Source organism: Phaethon aethereus, assembly GCF_964289735.1.
Source record: "Phaethon aethereus genome assembly, chromosome: 1".
Lineage (NCBI taxonomy): Eukaryota > Metazoa > Chordata > Aves > Phaethontiformes > Phaethontidae > Phaethon > Phaethon aethereus.
Window position 1 is genome coordinate 52,918,819 of NC_138575.1, and position 26,143 is coordinate 52,944,961.

The 26,143-nt window shown below is 40.2% G+C and overlaps 1 protein-coding gene across 1 annotated transcript; it reads right to left on the bottom strand.

Annotated features, from left to right (window-relative positions):
- Positions 1-500: 500 nt before the first annotated feature.
- Positions 501-16,675, bottom strand: LTA4H (leukotriene A4 hydrolase; the record flags this gene model as incomplete). Its single annotated transcript, XM_082014017.1, has 19 exons — positions 501-1,033; positions 1,363-1,467; positions 2,728-2,810; positions 3,330-3,425; positions 4,276-4,330; positions 4,907-4,977; positions 5,373-5,476; positions 5,559-5,703; positions 6,660-6,771; positions 6,890-6,960; positions 7,980-8,003; positions 8,237-8,377; positions 8,688-8,760; positions 9,369-9,421; positions 11,685-11,789; positions 12,489-12,557; positions 13,059-13,179; positions 15,305-15,435; positions 16,523-16,675. The coding sequence occupies 19 exons, from the start codon at positions 16,673-16,675 to the stop codon at positions 913-915; spliced, it is 1,833 nt and encodes a 610-aa protein (XP_081870143.1). The 3' UTR covers positions 501-912.
- Positions 16,676-26,143: the final 9,468 nt, after the last annotated feature.

The following is a 26,143-nucleotide window of genomic DNA, read 5'->3' on the forward strand; positions in this document are numbered from 1 at the left end:
GGAGACCGTACCGCTCTCTACAACTACCTGAAAGGAAGGGTATTGGTCTCTTCTCCCAAGTAACAAGTGATAGGATGAGAGGAAATGGCCTCAAATTGTGCCAGGGGAGGTTTAGACTAGATATTAAGAAAAATTTCTTTACTGAGTGGTCAAGCATTGGAACAGGCTGCCCAGGGAGGTGGTGGAGTCACCATCACTGGAAGTGTTCAAAAAAACATGTAGATGTGGCACTTTTGGACATGGTTTAGTGGGTGTGGTGGTGGTGGGTTGACGGTTGGACTTGATGATCTTAGAGGTCTTTTCCAACCTTAATGATTCTATGAAAGCCATGACAAATAGGGCTAGATGGAAATTCTGCTCTAACACCAGAATGCTATGATCCATTCAGGTCTTTGTAATCCTCTTGGACCCATAATAAAAATTTCTCCCACAACAAAGAAGAATAAGTAAAACAACACTATTATTTCAAAACTTTTTGTGCAGATCAATACACAGACAAGTAGACAATGAAAAGATTTATTTTTTACTCTTCAGATACTTGAAGTTTCAACCACATTATGACGAAAAAGAAAGCTGTGCACAAACAGCCATACCACTCACCAATTCATTTTCCATGTGTTTAAATTTCATGACTGACAAATGACTACATCTCAGAACAGCTTTTTTGTGTTTTCTAAAAATTGCTTGTAACAAAACCATTCTCCTAATTCCAGAGATTTAGCAATTTTGCTGTTTTACATGGAGGTGCAAACCAGAAAGTACTGAACTTGATTTGGAAAGTTCATTTTAAGCTAAATTAGTACCTAAAGCAGCAGAGCATTTTATGGCATAATCAAGCACACATATCAGCAGTTTGTGGAATCAGTTTCTTCTTTCAGCAACAAGAAAATTTCGAAGAAATCGGTAAATTTGTCACTGATCCTGTTTCAAGTCTTTGCCCACAAGCATTGAAGTGACTGGGTGCATAGAGGCTCTATGCACTAGAAATGTCTTGACAGCCAGATCTCGAGACTTGTCAAAACTGTAAAGGTCCCTGTAAAAGAAAAGAAAAAAAAAAAAAAAAAGCACCATTACAAAAATCTATGAAAATAGTACAATGGGGATTTTTGTCAAGGTTTTACTTTTCCCTTGAAAGCCTCACATTAAGGTGCATACTGGCAGACTAAGCTTTCTTCTATTAAAAAAAAGTCAGCAAATAGAAAAGTGACTCTGAAGACAAGCTTGTTCACAGTATACAGAAAATCCTGTATTATATCACTCTGAAGCATAACATAAACACATGTACAATGTCAAGTATTATACCTTCCGTTATACTAAAAATGCCAACAGCATAAGCTCCTACAATTTGAACATTACTTTTACCTGAACAAGGGCCGAGTAAACTTCATCCTGCCCTGATCTGTTGCCATTTTTAGAGCCAGTGGAATAGCTTCTTCCCACTTGGCCTTGATGCAGAGGCGCAGCCATCTGGGTAAAAAAAAAAAAAAAAAAAAAAGAATTTACACTTTTATTTTTATTTGCTGTGGTTAGTCATCTTATGATTCTGTTCCCATAAACACACTGGGCAGTGCTGTGTCATCATGGAAATTAGATTATAGCTAAGTTCAACATAAAGTATTTAGTGTCTGAGTAACACGTTACAAAAGTGGACTTTTCTGTAAAGTAGAAAAATTTTTTTTCAAAGTTTCTCCAAAATGGTCTGATTATTTTCTGCAGCTATGTATTTGTTACAGTAGCGTCCAGTTGCATCACTCAGAATTACAGGTGAATTATATAGCACTAGTCATATTTGACCAAATGATTAAGAAAAACCCAACAAAAACCCCAAACAAAATGTCATCAGTAACTGGCATGAGCTTGTTTTGTTTTAAAAATAAGAAGAAATTGATCTTGTTACAAGAAGTAGGAACTATACTGTATGTTTAAAATATTTAGTTTTGTTAATAATAAACAAAGAACTAAGCTAGTTAAGGCAGAATAACTGTCACTATTGCAAATGTAACCCAGTACATAACAGTAGCAAAATATGCAATACTTCAAAGTATTTGTAAAGATTACTTATGTCCTCAACAATACCTTTGTCTAACAAGTGACCTGTGTAAACACAATGTGTAAATACAAAACAGAAGACATCAGGATGCACTAGAATCAAGCGATTTAGTTAGAACCATTTCCTACTTGTTTAGAAACTTCCTCTGATACTTTTTTTTTTGAGGAGACAAAAACTTTGTGATAGCCAGCATTAAAATATGACCAAAAAGCTTGCAAGTTGTGCTAAAAAACCCCACCACACCGGCACATTGCAGAAGATCTGATTAGGTAAGTCCAGAGGATGGTTCCTGACTAAATTTTTTGGAAAGGTTTTTCCAAGCATGTTTGAGTCACAGAGCGGCTCAATATTGGATTACCCAATACCACCTCCAGAATAAAAGTTATCAAGTCATCAGGTTCCTTTGCTAGTATGACAAATGAAAAGAAAGTGCAGCTAATCCACCACTCACTTCCAGTTTTTCTATGAGACTGTATCTACCCAATTCATAAGTAGCAGAATACCACTCTGGTAAGCATGCTTACACATGCACTTACAAAAAACCCCATAACAACAACAAATCCCAAAAAACTCTGCGCCAGTTCTATACAACAGTACGTCTCAGACCACTTATGAAGCAGGACAGCTTGTTTTACAAAAGCATTTAAGGTTAGAAAAATGCCCATACTAGAACAAACCTGAATCTTATTTCAGAATTGTTTCTAGCATTGAAGTCATATACTTGCTGCATTCGTTGGACATGTGACACTGGAAGAGGAGCCTGAAAAAGGAAATTGCATAGTCAGAATAAGCCAGAGGCACACTTTGAGCCACATACTTCAAAAATAAACAGGTTCATTCAAGAATATTGATGCTACAAGGGAATTAAAAGCTTACCATGACAAATGTTTGTATTTGTTCCTTTCACCAGTATTAGGGAAGGGGCAAGGAATAAATGTTAGCAAATTCCCATATCCAGTGCTGGCAAAACATTCAAAACAAAGTATTTTCATTCTGTTTTATTTACAGCTTATTTGCTGTAACACCAAATACACACAAATTCAAGCACCTTATAGTTTTGTTTTCACTTTTCAATCAAGAATACTCTGTATGTTGCTCATTAGCTGAAGAGTCAGATATAACAAGGGAGGCATGGCTGAAGGTTATAGTAACCAGGTATGGTGAGAGCAGATTACAAACCATAAGTTTTGCCACTGGACAATTGAATTCCAAAGCACACTTGGGCTTCTGTGCCTGCTTTTGTGACACCAGAATCAAGTTACCCCAGGTGTGCATTTACCTCCAGAAGCAACAGAGCCAGGAACTCAATCAACTGATGAGATGACATTTCCTTCAGGTCTGCTGAGCTGAATGAGCCCAAATCACTCTCCTTTGCCTAAAAGAGAATGGTTACTTAAGTTTTTATTAGTATTTAAAAGTACAGTCGGGTGTAATTTTTTGCTTGGACATCTGCATTTACTATTGAGCCATTCCACATAAAAGAGATACTGATTTGTATTTGTGTAGGATGTTACAAGAAAGGGAAGGGAGGGACTTAAGCTGCTGTCTGATGTTTGGTATTCTTCACTTCAATTTTCACTTCTTTTCTCTGCACTGATCTTTCTATCTCCACTGTATTTCTATTAAGTGAAATATCAAATATTTTTTCTATACAAAGTAACATTGAGAGGAAGAAAGTTAAAAATAACATAGAAGTACAGCAAAAAGCCACAGGGCTAACAAAAGGAAGGTACGTGAAATGCTCTATTAGTTTTATGGTTAAATTACGAGAGAATTGTATGGTATTAGTGACTTCTTATGACTTATGTATTTCAGTTTTTGGTGAGAAATGCATACTAGCTCCAGTATAATGTACAGGAATTATTGCTAATACAGTATCATCACTAATGTAGAGATACCTTGGCATTTGTTTTGAAATCAAGCCATAATATCAGGGCTTCAAGAAGAATATTCTCAGTTTGGTTACTACATACATAGAACAAAAAGCTGGCTCTGTGTTTGTGCCTTGTTAAAATATGTACTGCCCTTCATGTACAGCAGTCATGGCAAATACACAGACTCTATGATGAAAGGCTAGTCTACGAAATGCAAAATCCCTGGCAGCCATACTATCACCATAAAAACACTCTCAGCAAATCACAGATTTCAGAAGAAAATGGTTCACTTTGTATAAAGAAAACTAGCTTTTCAAGATACAAAGACCTCAGCATTCTTTAACCACTCACTTTGATCCATCTTTGGCTCAAGGCAACACAAGCATTTGCTAGTGTCATATCATACCTGTCAAATATTAAAAACACAGGATCACATTTTGGAAACAACAAAAAGCTCCCACAATATTTTTACAAGAATGCTTAGAAATTATTTTTCAAATGGCTCCACATTTGTTCGTTGTAGGCTCCAACTCAATATTGCAACACAATTTACAAAAGATCTATCATAGTGAAACATATTTCAGCTTTAGTTAGAAGCACTTTGTGCATAGGTGACACTATCCTTTGATTCCATACACTCCTAAAATGATTGATACTTCTGAGCGTATATGCTCGTACATACATTATAGCTTACAGCTGAAAAGAGAATATTGTTGTAAAAAACTGTCAGAAAAAAGGAATATTTCCTAAAAACTTTCAAAGCAAAATGAATTTCCATCAGAATAAAAAATTGAAACTATCAACAGTGACATTTTTTCCTCTTACATACACATATCACTTTCTACGTTAAGTACTAGAACATTTTCTAATAAAAAGTTTGTGGGAAGACTTTCACCCTGTTTACAAACTGCTTCACGACTGTTTGGAAAATTATGTGCTATCTGGAGAAAGAAAATATGAACTATAAAAGAACGCAGCTTACGTCGGCTTCACTGGTGGCATTCCTGGAGCATGAAACCAGGAGTTCCAATCAACTTTATCAAGAACATTCACCTACAAAGCAACACAAATTCTTATTCAATTTTAAATGTTATTTTTAGAGAAAAATATACCCTATGAAAACTAGTTTCAATCTTTTTGTTGGTTTTTTTTTGCTTTTTGTTTTTTGTTTTTTTAACATCCCACCATTTAACCTGGAGAATCCTATACAGATTACTTCAACAAAAAATATTCCCTTCTAGGGGAAACAAACAAAAAAAAAGCATAATGCAAACCCATTAAATGCAAACCCACGAAGACGTAACGTGCCAGACTACATCATATTAAGATCTCGAGATAAAGAAGAGAAAAATAAAGAACTGGTTCTTAAAAGAAGGTAATTCCTGAGCTATGCCATAGTTTCGCATAATTAAAAAGTTTCACGCAATTAGTTTTAAATACTACTCAACCTTATCCTTGAAGTAGGAGTACAAGAACTTCTTCCAGTCCTCAGTTACTATGCTTTTATAGGCAAACTGCTGAATGTAAGCCTTCAAGAAGCCAATGAAGATATCTAACAGTTAAAAAAACAAACTGTTTCAGTGTTTGAAATTAAAATGGGAAACAATAATATACAAAGTCTGACTAACACTTACCTGGTCCTCCAAGAAGTTGTTCAAGGTAAAAAAGCAAAGCAAAGCCTTTCTCATATGGAACAGATGAATAGGCAACATCAGGATCTACTTCATTCAGATTAGGGATGAGGTTAGTTACAGGATTTTTATCTCCAAGAGTATTTATCTGTGACAAAGACACATGAAAAATATATTCATCTAGGAAAACCAGCACTCTTGCAAGTCACTACTAATCGTATTTATAAAGGTATATTCCATCCAAAGCTAAGATGACCTCAGTTCAAAGAATTCTTTCTCATTCTTTTTCCTGAAGTTCTGAATCTGCACTGAGCATAGTTTACTAAACTTTTTTCTCATTTTGTTTTATCAGTGTCTGACTGCATATCAAATAGAAGGATGCTAGGATCGATCACCCTGTGCTCCAGCTGTCTCAAAGCAGTTAACTACTGTCATGTCTGTCATAATCATGAGCACCTAATAAACTACCTATATTTATCCCTTTGTTAACAAACTATCTAAACTACTCGATGTAAATGGGTGGTATAAAGCATAAAATACAATGCGGAAATATTCATAGTGAACCAAGTAAACTACATCACCAAATGGAGTGACAGGGCTGGAAATATCGCAGGCTGAAAACTGAAAATTAGAGTTTAGAGAAACTACGCTACTTAAACACAAAACTAAACCACCCTCCTAGACAGTAACAGATTAGGAACATACTGAATTGTAACGCAGTACGCAGGAAGAAAAGAAATCAGTTACTTGCATGAAGCATTGGAAATTCTGATGGTCCTGCTTGCAGATAACTGACATGCTTTCAGCTGCTTCCTAGTACGCTAACAGGTAATACTGCAACTTAGCCATACCCAGAACAACCAAGAGTCTGTAAAGCTGTTAATTCTTACACAACAGCTTAAAAAAGTTCAAAAAGCTTCATCTGAGTATATTAAGCTATTACCTTGGGAAGAGATCATATATCTTGGAATCAAAGTTGTTCATCCTCTAATAAGAAAGTGTTAGGAAAGCTGACTAGACAAATCTTATTTGTGGGAAATGTGAAATCAGCTTTATTTTATTTAGATATATGCTTAAAGTTATCATAACTTCAAAAATATTTACCGTATTCTGCAGTTCCCTCCAACCTCCTAATGCATGAAAGTGCCTGAACTGCTCACCAAACAACCGACCTCCAATCCTGCGTTCCAGGTATACAGTATGCCCCTCATTCAGCCTGGAAATACATTGATAAAGTCAGCACTGGTAGGATGGCAAAACTAATTTAGTTGGTCTCATTACAGATTATTTTTAAAATAGGATTTGCATTGCATTGCTTTGAACATTGCACCTACCAAAAATGCTCCCATGTTCTGTTTGTTACCAAGTTTCCTGTCCAGCTGTGAGAGATTTCATGAGCAATAACCTAGAACACAGAAAACAACGACAAATCTACTATTTAGACTCCTATGGAAGATGAACATCAAATCCCAACAGAAAGAAAAAATCCTAGAAGGATCTAATTTACTGCACTACATTCACAAAGCCAGTTAGCATTCACAGCTCTGTAGACTTATCCATGTAGTTTCTATTTAGAGGACAAACACTATCCTACTGAACCTTCTCCAGAAATAATTTTGAATGTCCAGCCTGCAAATGATAGATCCACACTGATCAACAAAAGTAATTCCTCTGGTAGCACAGTGTAGGTACTTGTTTATGAAATCACCACATTTCAGAATATTGGAACCACAACAAGTAAGGGACTAGTACTACTTTCTCACCTAAGGAACTGCTGCAGTGCTGGGACGTTCTAAAATATCAAACAGGAAGAAAACAGTCACCTCTAGAAGGATAATGATTCATGATCTATTAAAAAGTACCCATGTCAAATATTTCGGTGTTCTTGGGATAAGACTATCATATTTTTTTAGCTGTGTATCACCCTAGTAGAAAGACACACGAGAGAAAACTGCATCCAGAGTATTCAACTTTCCATAAAATCCAGAATTTACTCAAATCTTACTCATGATTTCCACTTTAAAAGAAAACTCTACACAGTGTGAGTTCCAGTGCATAGACAGACATATAGAGGAAGAAGTTCCTACAAAAAATTTCTATGAGATAATTCAGTTGTGGTTTTTAAACATATCTATGCACAAGACGGGAAAAGCGCTACTGAGCAGCTAACTTCAGTCAGTCCCCTATGCATGCAGACATCCCTATTATTTTCACCTGTTCATTATACAAAATAGATATATCTCCAGTTTTACAGAGTTTACTTAGAACTAAAACTCACTTTCTATGACTTCTTGAGTTACTGCCTTAACTTTTAATTCCCCCAATAAACAAGAGACCAAGTTTTCAGATATCTATTACAAAGGAAGTTAAGATACAACTTCAAGTTGTGTTCTACTTGAAGACATGAACCTATTTTGCACTTACGTTTGATAGAGATCGATCACCTGCCTATAAAAAAAAAAAAAGGGGGAAAAAAAGAGACAAGGCAGTTGTCAGTTCAAATAAACCTACAAATATACCACTTAATGCAGTTTCATGTATGATCCCCAACTCCAAAGGAGGCAGGAACATTTATGGTTCTTTCTAGGGGGAAGATAAATCCAATTTGTGGATTAATATCCATCACTTGATGATTAAGCAAGCCCTAAGGAAAAGCTGACTTTTATCAGTGTTTCACTTACCAACAATGTTGGAGTTACAAAAGTAAGACAAGGATTCTCCATACCACCATAAGGAAAAGAAGGTGGTAAGACTAACAAATCATACTGTCCCCATACATAGGGTCCTGCTAAATCTTCTGCTGTTTTCAGCATAGCTTCAGCCTGAAACAAGAATTCACATTAGTTTCTAACACAACTTCTGACCACAAACACTGAACAAGTAATAAGCTCTTGATCCCACACTTCATTCTTTTTCACCTTGGCATGTCCCACATGCAAAATGAGCACAAGACTGTATCAAGATTTATGTTCAGTACTAGTTTTGTAATGTGATAGAACAGCAGCATTTTTCTGGGCAGAAGGTAGAAACAGGAAGGCTACAGATGAACAAAACACTGAACTTACAGTCTGTTCCTTTCCCAATACTATGGGAAACAGTTAGTTTACAAAACACTTTTTGTTAATTACTCACCTCAGCAAATTCATAGGCCGATTTATCCACTAGCTCCTTTTCAGCCCACACCAGTGTCCTTGGGCCAATCTTTCTGTTCAAAGTAAAAATGCCACTAAGACACTATGAACTGGAAATAATTCTATGGGAAACTAATTCAGAAAGCATATGTTTAACTGGGCTCATGAGTAACCCACGTTGCTGAAAACTCATTAGGGAGTCTTCTTCCTCTCTTTTTCCTCTCCACTGCTGAAGTAACACTAGAAAACGCTTTAGAAAACAAAACAAACCATGCATCCACTGTTCAGGACAAATAGACAGGAAGCACATTTACAGTTTTTAGTATGCTGTAAAGGTCTAATATAAAAGCATTATTATAATGAATGAGGCTGAAGCTGTCACTTTCTGCCTTCTGTATATGACAAGGCCTATCTGTTACTGGGGAAAAACATACTATTCCGTGAGCTAGAAAAAGCCCTTTGCAGTTCAAATCAATTCCAAACTCTTCATGGTATACCTTTAACTTATAGAAAAAATGATGTAAGAGTGAATCAAGATACCTGCAGTTTGATACAAATAAACAGGTTCATTGAACCTCCAAGACTAGAAACAAGACCAAGAAACTAACAACAAAAAAAAAAGAGGTAACACTGAAGATTTACTACGGTTATTAATATTTATAGCCGGTGCAGATTCACTCACCTGCTTTCTAAAGCTCCAACCACTAAAGCGATCAGGTAGCAAGGTATGGGAACCTAATGGAGAACATGAGAGAAAAAGAAATCTTACTTGTAATGTGAGCTATCAACACAACTGATTCAGTCAAAAAAACCCCAGAGGTATGCAAATAAAGAAGCGTGCACATTTTCTCCAGAGTTTCCTGCCTTATGTTATAATAAAGGCATGTGTTTTTTCTCACCAAATGATATTCCTTTATCTACAAGAAGTACTTGTTTCACAGATGTTTCATGCAAAGGCTACAAAATTGTAAGTATCATCTCTGTTTGAAAAAAACTGCATATATAAGAGCACACAAAAATGCTACTGGTTTGGTTACTGTTTAGAAGAAAGTCAGTTTTTCATATTCATTCCAGTCCCATTAAATTTTACAGAAAAAGAAGTTAAGAGATACTGTTCAGACAAAGCAGTTGTATCACACAGAAAGATCCAGGAATAGCTTTAATGAATTCAAGTAAACAAGAATATTTATGGATACAGAAGATTCAGCAAAATCAAAGAATATCAATATTTGATTTCCATGTTTGGAATTAAAATAAATTCTAAATATTTGTTATTTTAACAAAGAAAAAAAAAAATCCAAAGCTACATTATCTTTCTAGAGAAATGCTTTCTCCCAGTGCTGTAAAGACAAAAGGGGATAATACAGACATCCCTGTAAAAGTTCCCTTTTATCTGACTAAACAATGTTAAGTAAGACTTTAAATCATAGTTACTTGGAGACAAGATTTAAGAAAATTTTATTCCACCATTTTTTACCTCCAAGCCATTTCAATATAATTTATTAAAATACCCATCTAATAATTTGTGTTTTAATTTTACATATTAACCCACAGAATATATTCTTGAAAATATTTACTTCCATTGACTTGTGTTATAGACAGGTTATGAAAAGATTGTCAATATATCCCTACATTCTAATGCCCAATTTTCTAATCTGAAATTACTTCAAATCTCAATGATTCTTGGGTTATAAATCCATTTTTACAGAGGCTACTCTCCACTGCACTTATTACCAGCCTGGCCACGCAGGAGCAAAAAGGGTAGTTTTAGGTAAGCTCCGCACACATACATATCCAAGAGTTTGATGCATTTGTCTTTTTTCACTTACATGTTTTGTGTTTAATGCATTTAACTTTTTTTTAATTGAAACACATGCCTTTTCTAACAAATTAATCTTTCTATATTAGAAAGTGTAGTATAATTTCAATTAGACTAAATGTAATTCCTTGTACAGGTTCATCAAACTTATCGACAGTGTATTTCCAGATAACAAAGCTCTGGATAACATACAACATAGAAGCCTTACACACCAGACCGAGAGTGGCAAATGTTTTGGCTCCACAAAGAAGGCAGAACACTGCATACTGAAGAGCTTGCAGATAAGGTGACATTTTTTTTCCCTCTCTCTCTTCCCCCTCTTGTCTCTCAGCTTTCCCTTAGCAAATCAACCCAACAGCTGCTGCAGTTCAGAGTAGGTTCCCCTCCTCTCTCCCCATGTCACAAAATTCCATCCCTCCTCGCACTCATTCAGTCCCTCAGCAGCCCAGACCAGCTTAAAACAATTTCTTTTTTAAACTTATGTTAATTTTTATCTGCTTGTTCAGCAAAATGAACTAGGCTTTCCAAGAGATCCCATAAACAGCAGAACTGTAACCCAAAAAGCAGTGAGAACAAAAAAGCCAGGTGAGTAAATTGAGACTGCCACTTTAGAAGCAGTGGAATCATTAAACTAGCTGCACCACTTACTCAAACTTCATCCTGAGAACGGTAATCTTTAATAGCTGGAGATATTTTCCATAAAAGCCGAAGTTTTCACCTTTAACAAAAAAAAATCTCTGCTGTCAGAATTTGCCTAACTTCAAGTTAAAAATTGGTTCCAATTATCAGTTTCACTGCTAAGATCTTGATAAGCGTAAAATTTGCAGGATTTGTTTTCCAAAACTCATTCCCATGCTATTCAACTCCATGCATTATTTCCCAAGAATCAGTGCAGACAGAAAGGGTTTTGACAGTACTAGCTTTGAGTACACTAAACATTTTCAAAACTTGAATTTGGCTTTTCTGGGAATGCCAAAACGACCAGTAAACATCACCAGCAGTTACTGGTTGACTCTTCAGAGTTGGAGATTCATAATAGCTGGTATTTCTATAGTGGCAAAGACCTATCACAAGTCATGTGATTTATCGATGACATCAAAACCATACCTGAAATGACTGTAAACTGCATGAGTTTGGAATAAGATCTTAGGCATCTGGTTACTAGCCTGGAGCACTTACGTTCTGACTGAAACAGTATATCTTCCGACTGCTGTCCTCTGGGTCAGGCATCTCTCCATCACGATTAGCACTCATAAGAGCCACCAACTCTTTAGGAACAGATATCTGAAAGGTTACCCGACTATGAGGAACTCAGCTGGCACACAGGATTATACAACATACTAGAAGCAGCGATAGCAAAGAGTACAACAGAACAAATCTGGGCTACAAAGTCCTCTCCATCATGTAGAACATAAGGCATATAAAAAATTTTGCCTTAAAGGCTGGCAATATTTAACTAACCAAAAGGATTACCTCTGACAGAAGTTAAAAGTTTCATTTTCTTCAGACTACTGAATTATAATGTCACATTGCACACCTTGCTTTTTGCTTCCTTAAAACAATCGGGCTATTTATGCTACAACTGTGAAGATCCTCCAACTATGTACCAGAACATATTATGTCAGGCATATACGAGAGTCATTTCATGTATTTTTACTTTACAGCACTATTTGTTGTCTTAGTGTCAGCTTTTCCTGATTTAAGAATGTATTTATTTCCTACTACAGCACTTTTTTTCACCCTTTTTTTTTTTAGAAATAAAGATACATGTGAATGAAAAAAGAGATGATATATATAAAACAAAATGGTAAACCTAAAGAAGTGCCACAGGGAAGATAAGCAGTTTTTGGCTCTTGCATTAAACTGAAAGTCAATATTCTCTGTTTTTATTTTAGGCCACATGTTGGCAGCTACAAAAAAAAATTTAAAAAATCACCCATTGTAGTAGTTGTCTTTAGTTAGATATGACTTGGGTTCATCTACCTCTGCATAGTACGTTAGTTTCACAGCAGGTGTGTCTTGGCATGGAAGGATGGCTCTGCAGTGGGTAGCCTGGAGAGAGAAAAAGTAAAAAAAAAGAAAAAGTTAAAACATAACAATCTTTCTAATGCAGAGGACTAGAAATAAATCAAACTAATATATTATATTGGAAATCTATATGGGTCCTCCAAAGAATTAATTATCTATAAGCCAATACTTCCTATCGCTTACAGCTTATAGTAGTTTTCATAGTTAAGGGTTTTCTGAAAGAAATAATGGTAGGTAAGACAGATCAATAGCCACATATATTGACTGCAAAGGACTGCACGTTCTTCTACAGGAATACTGGAGAGGGTAAAGCAGTTCTGCAATTATTAAATCACAAACATATAATAAAATCTCAGCAATGTCCTGACTTACTGTTTTCATTTAAGACCTTTGACACACACAATTAGAAGTTACAGGCTACTGTACTTTCCCCTATTAGTCTTCCTCTCCAACTCTTTGAAAACCAGGGGGGATTACAGTGGTATGTAAACAAACAAACAAACAAACAAATTTAATCCACTCAACCTGACACTGGCTGAAGAGAAATGGGTATTTCTTTCCAGAAGTTTGCTCTGGAGTAAACCATTGGAGAGCCGAAGACTTTGGAGAGCTTTCAAAAGAAATTTCGACAATTGCCTCTTGTCCCCTGTATAACAGAGAATATTGTCAGACTGTTTTGCCACAACTCCTCACCACTACTGAAATTCCTCTAGAATTATTAAAAAAAAAAAAAAAAATTCTGGCATATAGGTCTGCAGCACTGGCTCAAAAGCATTCAAAATAAGAACAAGTAGCATAATATTAAAACAACTTTTCCTTTTCAATTATGATAGTAAAAATTAGCTGGTTTATTTAATTTTTAATGTCCAAAGACACTTCTATTATTGATTTACTAACGAGAAACTTCCCCTCTCCTCTCTTTAAGGAGAGCATGGACTTTTCCTTTAAACCATTTGGACCAGCCACGTACATATAGTTTTGTCACAGCTATCTAACATTGTACATGTAAGTACAAAAACCTCACTGCAATAAGCAAACAAAAAAAGTGTATAAAGCCTATATAAGAACATACATGCCTTAATAACATAGGATTTGTGTATTCTGTAAAAAAAAAAAAAAAAAAATTAGACTTTGCAGATGATGTTCTGTAAGTATGATCCTTAAGCTGAAAATAAAAAAATACTGGAAACAGAAATTACTGCAAAACCCTATTAACAATAGGGTTAACAAGAAAAAAAAAAAGTTCCAATTTTATTCAGGGTTTCAGAACTGCTGCAAAGTAAAGACTAACAGCTCTGTGCAAGACAGGTACCAGCTTGCTAACAAGAGAACACACACAAACCTGTCACTTTCATACTCTTACTTTTTAAAAACATATCAGAACCATCACTGATACCAAAAGCACACATAAATATTTGCTTCCTTTATCTGAAAGGTCCAGGTTATACATGCAACTCTGGAATTAACAATCCAACCATAAATCAGAACAAACTTCAGCTAATCAGAGGAGTTGGCCTCTAGATAAGCTGACCAGGTATACATATGTGGTTTATAACCAGTATTCCAAAGTACATATTTGACAAGAAAAGAGAAAATAATTTGTATTACTGCAAGGCACATTGCTTACTGAACGTTCAGACTTTCAGTTGTAACTCCTACCCTTTCTTATCACATTTTATTGAATTTACATAGGGGACTACCTCTCACACAAGATTATAAATTCTTACGATCACAACTCCCTCTTTGTAGCTGTTTTTCCTACAAGGAAATCTAGCAATAAAAAAAAATGCTGAAAGTCAAACAAAAGAAACAGGCCTACGTTTCTGCTGTGGCCTGTTTGTTCAAGTACTTCATTTGTTCAGTTTCATTTCAGATCATAAGCATTTCTCCAGAAAGGACAGCTACTGTATGACATTCCTTTCTCTTCCACATTATGTGTGTTTATAAATTGCACTAATTCAGAGAACAAAAAAATAAATCAGAAACCAGACATGAGTTTGTTGGGGTAGTAACCAGTTTTGAAAACAAAACAATACGAAGCAACTTAATATACAGTTTTATTTAAACAAGGGAACCTCCTTATACAATTACAGCTTTCAGCTTTGGCATGTGAGATACCATCGAGTTACAACATACAAAGCAAACTGCCAAAAAATGCACCGTAATTTGGCAACAACTTTTTAATTCATGCAACTTAAGAGGTAGATTATGGTTAGTTCATTCTCCATCACGTTGCCAAAACTCAAGTTCCAGTTTTTAGGGACTTGGGCTTAGCGTAGTCAATGCGATAAAACTTTTATTATTTGAAAACGTGTTTCTATCTAATCATAGTGGTAACCTGCAGTTCTACAGAAATGCAGGATCAGCTCTTGTGTAAAAGAAAGGAAAAACAGGGTCTGTAACTCCATAGGTATCATACTGTAGCACTTCTGAACAGGACAAAGTTCAGGTAGTTGAAGCAGAAAGAATATTATTGATAAGCACTGTAAAAATTGTGATACATTACACATAATTTTGCTGTCTACTTTGGCAAGTCATTTTGTACATAAGACCTGAAAACGGGTACAAAGAGTCCCAAAGTTTTGGCTGTCTAATGAAAGCCAAATATTAAATTAATCTACAAGATCACATCCCAAATAAATTCAACCCCCTAACTTACAAGTTAACTTAAAAGTTCCTTTGCAAGCTTTACACAATGACCCTACAGGCAGACAAGCAGCTTATACAGTGCATTTTGGAAACCACCTAAAGGAACAGGCAAAAGTCTGTACCTTTTTAGTTCAAAAGGAAGCATGATTTCCAGGGGAGTCCCCTTGAAGCTGTGCTTTTCTCCAAAACCAAATTTTGCATCCTGTCCATTTACAGTCACTTTAAATACCTGTAGGTCTTTTGTATCCAAGACCTGTAATGAAGCAAATATTACATACTTGTTAAATAGTGCAATAATTAACATAGCATGAATCAAATCTTAAACACAAGCCTCTCTGAAGAAATAAGTATTGACACTTACTAAGCAAGACCAGAAACATTGAGTAACTATGTTGCATACCGAGGACCAGAATTTTAACACAGCAGCACTGAACTTACAAAACTGGAGGGGAAAGAGGAAGAAAACCAGCTTCCGACCGTGAAAGTGGAAACAAGAGCTTACTCAGTAAACTACAACAGTAAAAGGCTTCACAGGGCTTCTATGAAACAAGGAGGACAGAAAAGCCCCTGCCAAGGCTTCCATCCTGTGACTGACTGCTATGAATCGAGACTGTCATGCAACAGAAGATGAATTAAATAATGCAGCGTCCCCGTGTGCAGCATGAGTAAGGTTTTGGTCTTTATTATTAACAGGATGGATTTTTTTTTGTCCAAAAAATAAGCGTCAATCACAAAAGGATTTTATAGAGCTAGCAGAAAAAACCCACAAAACCAACACTTCACTTTGCATATAAAGCTGAAGAGGTTTATACGTTTATTTGCACAGCTGAGAAAGCAGCTAGCATCACAAAACACACAGGTGGAAAACCCAGGAACAGAGCTTCCCAAAGGTTTATTCCCATCTTTCCGGCAACGGGCTCTTCGCCATTTTAAGGGGAAAATACATATTTCTACTCTTCCCTCGGTCTAGGCGCGATCCGCGGGAGACCTGGGCCGCCCAGGGGCAGCAAGGCGGCTGCCCCGGGCTACTCGGGGTGAGGAGCCCGACCAGCGCGGAGGCTCCGGCCGAGCAGGCGGCGGGGGCGGAGGATCCCCAAAGGGCTGGTGGCCGCGGCCGGAGGGAAGGACGGAGGGACCGGGACGAAGGCCGAGGGAAGGACGGGGGGAAGACAGCCCAGGGGAGCCGCTGCCGAGCCGGGAGGCGGGAGCCGACGGGACGGCCCCAAGCACAGCCCTCGGCACTCCGCCGCTCCCCCTCAGAGGGGGGCTCCAGGGTCACCCCTCACAAGCCGCCCCCTCGCCGCGGGCAGCGCGGGGGTCGCGCCCCGCCCCGCCGTTACCAGGCAACGCAGCGCCTCGCGCTCGGCGCGCGCGGTGAAGGCCGCCGTGCCCCGCAGCGCCTGCGCGCCGAAGTCCACGCGGCAGCGCAGGTAGAGGTGCCGCGTGAGGCAGTAGGAGGGCGAGGAGAAGGAGCTGGGATCCTCAGCCGCCATCGCTCGCGCGCTGTCTGCCGTGTGCCGCGCGGCCGCGGGCAACGCCGCAGCCGCCCCGCCCACCGCAGGGAAGGGCGGCCCGCGCTCCGGCCCTTGGGAGGTGTAGTTCCGCGCTCCGCGGGAAGGGGGAAGGTAGCGCGCGGAGAACTACAGCCCCCGTGGTGCATTGCAGGAGGAGGTGGCGCGGTGCGCGCCGGGAAGCGTTGTTGGCCGCGAGGGGTAGGGGCGGGGCGGTGCCGGGCTATGGGCGACCATCTGGCGTCCGGTGGGAAACTTTTTAGTGTACAGTTCCTCGTTAGTATAGTGGTAAGTATCCCCGCCTGTCACGCGGGAGACCGGGGTTCGATTCCCCGACGGGGAGGTACGCAATTTTTTTCCGTTTTTTCTACACCCCCCCCGCCCTGTGGCATCTATCCCAGTAGCAAAAAGCAATTCTTGGTGAAATCAAAGCGGTTGCCAGACAGCCGTTGGAAGAGCACCAGGGTTTTAAACAGGAAGCGCAGGAGAACACAGCCGGGGCCTGTCTGCCTACCTGCTTCAGGGCTGAGGCAGCCCGGGGGCCAGAGGGGCGGCTGCAGGGTTTTACAAGCTCAGCTGCTTAACTGAAAGAATGCGTGGGGAAAGTATTTTTATATTTAAATGGCTCAAACAGCTGAACAGGAGGGTTAATGAAGCCTTCCCGAAACATTGACCCTTTTTCTTAAACCAAGATGGGAAAAAAAACCCAGCCTCACCAAAACCTGTGAGGTGGAAACAATGGGAAGAGGGGCAGGTCAAACGGACATGGCAGAAGCAGAAAGGTGGAAGGCTGAAGACATCACCATCTCCTGGCCTGCAGTAACGCAGCCCCTCGTTTTAATCCTCAAAGCGAGACCTTCGGAGACCAGAAAGCCCTGAGGCTGCCCCGGATCCCAGCCCGAGCCCATACTTCCAGCCAGCGGGCTGGTGCCGTCTGCTGCACTAGCTAAGAGGACGTTGCAAAACAGGTGTGAGACTCCTGCTTGCATTTACTTAGTATCGTCGGAAATGCTTCTCCCCTCCCCATTTTTTTTTAATCCTTCCGCCAAATGGCATTTATTTATTTATTTATTTATTAACATTTCAGGACAAGGATACTAAAAGAGATCTCCTCCTTTCCATGGGAGGTCAGCAGATGCCAAGCAGTAAATGCGATCGCCCAAATTTCTCTTTCTCCAAGTCAGGAAAGAGCACTGCGGCCAACCACACATAAAAGGGGTAAGGAATTAGAACCCGAGATGAGAAGCCAAGGCACCCAGCCGCGAGGGATGCGGGCTGTGCGTGCCTGGCGTTCAGCGCAGGAGGTCTGGAGGGCCCTGCTCTGGCCCCGGCTTTTTGCACTCAGACAGTTTCAATCAAATGAATTCGATGCTCTCACACAGTGGGCGTTGAAAGCAAATTATTCTGTACCATGAGTGACCTCGCATCAACTACACAAATACAGCAGCAAGCACTCAAGTGAGGACATACACAGGAAAAACTACCTCTGTGTAGTACAAGCTAAGATGCAATTTGACAGCAAAGTTTGGCAACAAAGGCCAATTATTCTTGAAAAAACATTGCCGGAAGCCACAGACATGTAGTGCCAAATACAGGGCCTAACTTTTGTCACCCTTAGAAATCAGTTCCCAGAACAGCACATCTTCAGCCTGTGTGCACACAGCCGGGCGAGCAGCACACCAGGAGCTGCAGAGAGCTGCAGGCACAGGAGGGATATAAGGCTTGAGGTACAGTGCAAGAACAAGAGGTGCTTTTCGTGGGCCCACCAGCTGATGGCAAAGTTTGTGGGCCTCCCAAGAGCAGCCCACTGCCCTAGCTGTCCCATCTGGATGTGACCCTCAGATGGGAATGTATTGTGGTTTATCCCCAGCCAGCAACTAAGCACCACACAGTTGCTCGCTCATCTCTCCCCCGAGGTGGGACGGGGGAAAGAATCAGGGAGAAAAACCTCATGGGTTGAGGTAAAACCAGTTTAATAGGACAGCAAAAGAAGAGGAAACAACAACAATGATAATAATACTGATAACGGAGTATACAAAAACCAGTGATGCACAATGCAACAATTGCTTACCAAGCAGCAATTGATAGCCTGCCCACAAGCAGTGATTCCTGCCCCCCAGCCAACTCCAGTTTATGTACTGGGCATGACATTATATTGTGGGGAATATCCTTTCAGCCAGTCTGGGACAGCTGTCCTGGCTGTGCCCCCTCCCAGCTTCTTGTGCACCTCCTCACTGGCAGAGCATGGGAAGCTAAGTCCTTGACTTAGTATAAGCACTACAATTACTTAGCCACAACCAAAACCATCAGTGTGTTACCAACATTATTCTCATACCAAATCCAAAACACAGCACTATACCAGCCATCAGGAAGTAAAACCAGCTATATCCCAGCCAAAACCAGTTCAGAATGTGAGAAGCACATGAAGAAGAGGGGATGTGACATGGAGCATCATCCACAGTGACACCCTGGAGCTTTGTATAAACCATCCGGACTAGAGCCACATGCAGACAAGCACAGATAAACCCTGGCAGGAGAGGAAGGGAGTTTCAGTAGGTCTATTGCTGTGTGTACTACAGAATGAAGAAAAAATAACCACAACATTTTTGCTTTTGCAATTTCTGAATTTCCTCCCATGCCCACTTCTCGTTCTCAAAATCCACATATACATGTCATCAGAAACACAAGGAGACCGATTTTGTTTAGTCAGCAGTTTATTTCAAACCAGAGGATGGACCATAAAATAAGATGTAAGAACCATTTAGTAGTTCCTATGTGTTGGCATCCAGTCAGGCAATTTCAGCTGTCATAAAACAATAAGGGATTAAAAAAGCAATTCATTCAAAACAGAAATATGCTGACAGTGCTTTGCAGGCTTACAAGAGAGTCTTGCAAGCAACTCCATACCTGCTTAGTCGGGGTTCCTGTTTCCAGATTAAGCTTTCACAGTGCACAAGCAAACTACACAAGAGGCAAAGTTTTGCTATAGACATGCAGCTTCTAAGAGTCCCAGGCAGTCATTCTCATTTGTGTGGGGCAAAGGTAAAAGGAAGAGGAACAAGGATCTCAGGGTGTTGAGCAGAGATTTACAAGGTCAGCCTTTTTCCCCCTGCAGCATACTTTGTTCTTGCCTAAGTCTCCCCCATGTCAGCTCAACCTCTTCCCCCTCTCCTGCGGTAGCAAATCCTTCCCACGCACCCCCACGGTGCTGTCGCACCCCACCTGCCAGCGTGGAGCCAGCACCACTAGAACGCCAGCAGCAATGCCAGCAAGCCCAGCTGCAGCTGCCCACACCGCCTCGGACCCCTGTGAGAATTCTGGTGTGGTCCAGGTTGCCTTCCCTGTGAGCAAAGTCCCCAGGAGGCACAAGGTGTGGGAACACTGGCAGGAAGCCCCTGCAGTGTTAGCAGAAGGGAAGTTTGAATGAGGGCTGGCACTAATGCAATCTGGAGGACTAAACACTGCTGCATTGCTAATAGAAGTCTTGCCCTGATTTCTTCTTCAAACGTCTATTGAATTATCCACATACAGCTTTCATCCACGTCTCTTTTGATGCTTCTAGTCATCCCACGCGGCTTGCCATCACGTGTGTCTTTTATTATCCTCACCTTATGAAAAGCTTGGGGAAAGCTGGTATCAGCCTTATGGCTGGGAGAAAAAAACATGACCAAACCAGCAGGAGGAGAGCTGGCTGGAAAGTAAATGATCACTTGCAGCCTTGCTGGTCACACAGCATGATAGCAAAGCAGCACTGAGCGGAGGTCTGGGCTGGAGGCTCAGCCTGAGCATGTTAACAGCGTCTTGTTAAAGCATTTGTTTAATCTTGTTCAAGCCCTGGGTACTGTGTAACTCTGTGTATTCTGTCCTTTGTGTGTTGTACCCATATCTGTATTTAACTAAGTGTGGTTTATGTATGCTTAACTCTGCCAAACTTTTTAATTAACCTTTGTCAAGAAGATTTTTGGAAGGCAAAAGATTGTTTGCAAATGTTGGAAACTGCTTTATGTCATTAGTAATGACAAAACACAAACTTATGAGCACTGAGATTCTTGGAAGTTTTATGTTGGTTACTCTAAGGGCAAGGAAAAGAAGAGAGGACCCCCTTCTTAATAACTATAGCAATAAATTAATGTTTTAAGCCTAGTTAAAAATAAGTTGTCAGCAATTGTTCTAGGCAGTCCCAATGGGGAAACTTAAATGGAACCAGCTACTGAAAATACCCTAACTGTGTTCTTACTTAGAAGAAAACTAATCAATAAATAGGCAGGTAAGGTAGAGCAGTGTAAAAAATGTCGCTATAAGTGCTCAGCAAGGGTTAATAGCAGGAACAGACAATGGCAAATTGTTCACAACCTTTCTTGCAGGTCAGGACATCCAATATAAGCATGATGAACTGACAATTTAGGAGGATAAAAGCCCTCTACTCCACTTTGATTCTTCTACAGAGACCCCTGGTGCCAAACCTTTGGGCTGGTTAGAGGAGAGGGGAACATGGTTGCCCCTCAGAAGGTGCTGAAACAATTTGCAGCAGTAGCTGCTATAAGCCTCTGATCCCTACACACGGCAAACCAGCTGATCATACAAATAAAAAAAAAACTTCCTGGAAGAGCTTAATCTTCTTCAAGATGTTTTAGCCTGTTATCATTAATAACCACTAACAGTCGCTCCAAGGACCCCAATAAGCTCTGCAGTCTTCTCCCTGCAGTGAGGAACCCGGCTGCTGGTGCCTCGGACCAGCTCTGTGATGGTGCCAGCCTTGGATCAGCTGCTGGGAAAAGAGCTGCATGAGGATGACAGCTGGGCCGTGGCTGTCCCCCGTCACTGCCACTGCCACTGTCCCTGCTCTGCTCGCCTTGTGCGGGCGCTGTGGGGCTGCGCCCTTGTCGGTGGCAGCACGGCCCCGCCAGCCCCACAGGAGCAGCCCGCTCCCACGGCTCCCTGGGGGAGCAGGATGTGGGTCTGTGAGCACAGTGTGCCACCAAGGAGTGGGTGACTGAGTCCTTTCATTGAAAATTTCCAATGTATTTACACAGGTCTGGGTCATCAGGTGCTGCATGTTGCTGCAGCCCCCCTTGGGTCAGTGGAGCAATGCTAATCTAAGTCAGATGGGACGCCGACCTAAGCGCCAATTAAAAATACCCAGGCCACCATCAAGCATTCGATCCCAATGCATGCTGTGGTTTTATGACTCCTCCAGACTAGCCTGGCATCTTTCCATGTTAGCTTATAATAAAGGTAAATTAGGTGTCCACTTCTCCTCCAGTAGCTCTTAACATATTGAGCACTTAATACTTGAACATAATGATTTACAAGGAACTGTTCAATTTTGTACATGAACGACCAGTAGTGGATCCAGTTTCCTGGGACAGATAGGGTGGAAAATATTTTAAGGCAATATCTTATTAATAGTTTGTCCTGTATTTATTTTGGAGCAACTTTAGAGCATCTATTCTATTTCTGTTTTTCTGAGAAAGACAGTTTCTTGGTCCTGTCTTCCCTGCAGAAGCCAACACCAGGACTTAAAGGGGGCTTATAAGAAAGATGGGGACAGACATTTTAGGAGGGCCTGTAGCAATAGCACAGAGGGTAATGGTTTTAAACTAAATGAGGGTAGATTCAGTCTAGACATAAGGAAGAAATGTTTCACAATGAGGGTGGTGAAACACTGGCACAGGTTGCCTAGAGAGGTGGTAGATGCCCCACCCCTGGAAACATTCAAGGTCAGGCTGGACAGGACTCTGAGCAACTTGGTGTAGTGGAAGATGTCCCTGCTCACTGCAGGGAGGTTGAACTAGATGGCCTTGAAAGGTCCCTTCCTACCCAAACTATTCTATGATTATATGAACCATTTCATACAGCTGTATTTCTACATGTCAGATGGTCTGTTAAATATAATTTCCATCATCCTTCTTTTTACTTGGAGGGAATCTGTTTTGTAATTTTTTCAGTTCCTCCTTTATTCTGATTTTATAATACTTTTGCATAGGTAGTCTTTTTTTTTTTAAACTTCCATGTTGCTAGATATGCACACAGCTTAACCACCAGAATGGTCAGCCTCAGCTTTTAGGTGCTGTGTTTAAAGTACCATAGAGACCTGATGTTCAGAGTCACTCATATTATATATTTCAAAACTAAAGCACACAAAAATCACAATACACATTTGAAAATGTTAACCTACAACTTTGGGATACACTATTAAGTAACTAACTTTAAAATTGCCACTTGAACTGCCCATATTTGCATTTCTACACAGTTATGACACAATTTATTCCTACCACTTCAAGGCGTGCAGTGTTTTTTCTTCTCCAGAGGATGTTATTTAACTGTATGCAGAGATCTGGCAACCTCAGGGTGTCGTCATGACAGGCTCAGGTAAGGACAATTCCTGCCTCAAAAACAAAAATCCAGACGATGCACAGCTAACTCTTCTGTTAATTTGATGTTAAATGTCTATTAGACCACTTAGCCTGCTCAGCATTTTTTTTTCCTCAGATATTTTCTTTGTTAAAGCTTTTTAAATCTCCTGGTTGGCAACACTTCCTCTTTCTGGTTTTGTTATTCACATTTACCAACAGTGGGTTGCAGCACCCTTCTCCATCTGAAAACCCTGAGTGCACATAAAACTTTGTTATACAGACAGAATTGCAGTATATGAAGAAATCATCTATGTTTTCTATGTATCTATAGCTATTATTAGCTTCATAATCTTCTCAATTATCAATTTTAAAAACAACTGCTTCTGGGTGATTAGGCCCTTTCTGTTCCATGAGGTACTAAACAAACAAGCTCATGTTAAATTTTAAGCATCCAGGAATCAGCATTGAAACAGAAGGGACCATATATATGTTTCACACAAAACATGATCATAAGCACTTTGCTTGCACAGCACACAGATGCTCATCTCCTTGCAGAATAAACTCCATGATCACAAAAGGGATTTTTGTCTCTGTTGTTTAATATCTAAAAGTTTGCAAGATGAGGTTTCATGTTTGTTTTCATAGGGTACAGCTTTAAGTGACCTTTTCCCAATCAATACAAACGAACCTCTGGATAAACTCGGGGTATTGTTTTAGGGGTAGGAGTACTATTGAATTGCACCTAGGTCTGGTGCTGTCTTTCACCAACAGATGCACAGAAATACATCCATCTCCTCCCGCTTCCACACGAGGCAATGGCTTCTGGTCAGTGTAACATGCGGTAACGTGGCTGCCTTTGAGCTCATTGTCGGGCCAGTAGTCTGCATCTGTAGATCAGTAGGTTGGATTTCCCTTAGCTAGACCTGGTTTTTTTCTTTTTTTAGTTAGATATGCTTCTTTGAGCCTTTTCTTCAAGGAGATGGTACAGAGCTTTTTTATGTAATTATCTGGCTATTTGTCCCTCACATCCAAGTTTAGAGCAGGAATGCAAACCAGAGCAAGAACACAAGCAGAAACTAAATAATTGTGCAGGAAAATACCATATTACCCAAAGGCTTCAGCAAAAAGCAGAAGTCTCATACATCTCAACTACATATGTTTTTACTCAAGAATGGGAGCAGAGAAGAAATACTTACTAAACAGCAAAAGATTCTATTACAGTTTTGGGAGAAAAACTTAGTCATGTGCTTTCGTCTTTTCAGTCAGCATGACAGTATCTCTCCGTATAATTTTTGAGGTTGCAGAGGGTTTGCTTATTTCTTCTGCTTGGTTTACTACATTCATATCATTTGCAGTATTCTGCTGTTAACGCAACACCCAACCAATGGAAATTTTCACAAATGGTTTGATTTTACATTTCTGCCCCCTCTTGTGTGTAGGCTTGGAGTGTGATCTGAAGACTTGGCATTAGAGCAATGTTTATATTACTGCACATGCTTATGTGGTGTTGCCAGTCTCTCCAAATTTCAAAGGCTTTATGTCTGGCACAGAAGAATTGCATGTTTTTAAATCAGAATTTGCCTCTGTGACCCTTCTGCTAGGCTTTGCCTGGCAAACAGCATTGGCTTTGACTTGTAGAGGTCAAGCTGGGAAAATGGAGTTATTCCATGCCAGTACTTAACGAAGTCCACTTTTTCACAATAAGCAATGAAAGACGCTTAAACAAACAATAATTTATTATAGAGGAGAAAGAAAAGGAGAAAGGAAGCAAAAGAATTATCAAAAGAGGCAAAGATAAACGCTCTGTCCAAAATCACTGGATAATAATGTGAGTCTTCACTTCCTAGTGAAGGGCTTGTGAGGGTGTGAACAGCAACCTCTTGTTCACAGGTTGTTGTCCTCTTTATTTCTCAAACCCAGGTGTACGTTCACTTATCCTCATTTAAGCTACTGGTTAACAAGTCCAACCGTTTACTTTGCAGTGTTGAGCTGCTTTCCACAACATTCTTCGTTAGTTGTGTCTGCTATTCCTTTGCCCCAGAGATCTCGGCTCCTTTGCAGGAATACCCACAAAGCCCACAAAATGTTCTTGCCATAAAGGGAAGACTCCCTAAATTGATGTACCTGCAAACTTCCCTCTTCATCTGTAATGGGGATGCCCCAAGCCTGAGAACAACTGGAGACAGTTACCACAGGCATAGTCCGCTTTTCACAACACAGGCAGTAACTTTCACATTCCTCCCATAGTTGTTTTTGGCATGGCTATTTCATAAGGCAGAAGTGCCTTTTGCCTCTCCTCCAACTTATTGCATAACACGCAACGTAACACACAAACTAAGTCTGCTATTTAGGTGACACTCTCTTCACTAAAAACCTGTGGAGCACCCCATCTATCTAGGTTTCCACACCTGTGGTGCTCTCAGCAGAGGGATTGATCTCCTCTTGGCCCACCATGTTCAACCTCAGCCAAGTGATGTTGCTACACCAAGATGCCTGTAGCCCTCCCCTTTCAGTGCAAGGACAGCTCCAAAACTGTGAAGCAGGACCTTCTTGGGAAAGGCTATGCACTCAGAGGAAAGGCCTCCTGTGCAGGTTTGTGCTGAGGCGTTCTGGGCCATGAAATGCAGACCTTTCTCCCTCTCCCTCTCAGCTTCCCTGCTGAAATAGGTGGGGGACATTCCCAGCCCAAGGGAAAACCTTGGAGCTGCATCCTTATTGCCTGAGGCTGGTTGAGTTCAGATGGCCAAGGGTTGCTGGAGATGGTTTTTCATTGTACTCAGCACACGACCTGAAGGAAGGTCTTTGCTGAGTTGTCTGAGACTATCTTCAGCTGAGAGAAAGGTTTGAGAAATCCTGAGACCAGAGCTGAAAACTCTGGCTAAACAAGAATGATGTAGAGATACAGGTAGACCTTCAGGTGTGTTAAGAAATATTGCTTATATTGGTTGGACTCCTCTGAAGAGTGGGATCCCCTCATCCTGGTCACTTACCGAGATGCCTGGGCAGACACTGCACAGCCTGGACTAAAGAAATAATATAGATGGCTCTTTTTAGAGTTGGTGTAATTTTGGGTCAAATGGGGAAATAATAAGTT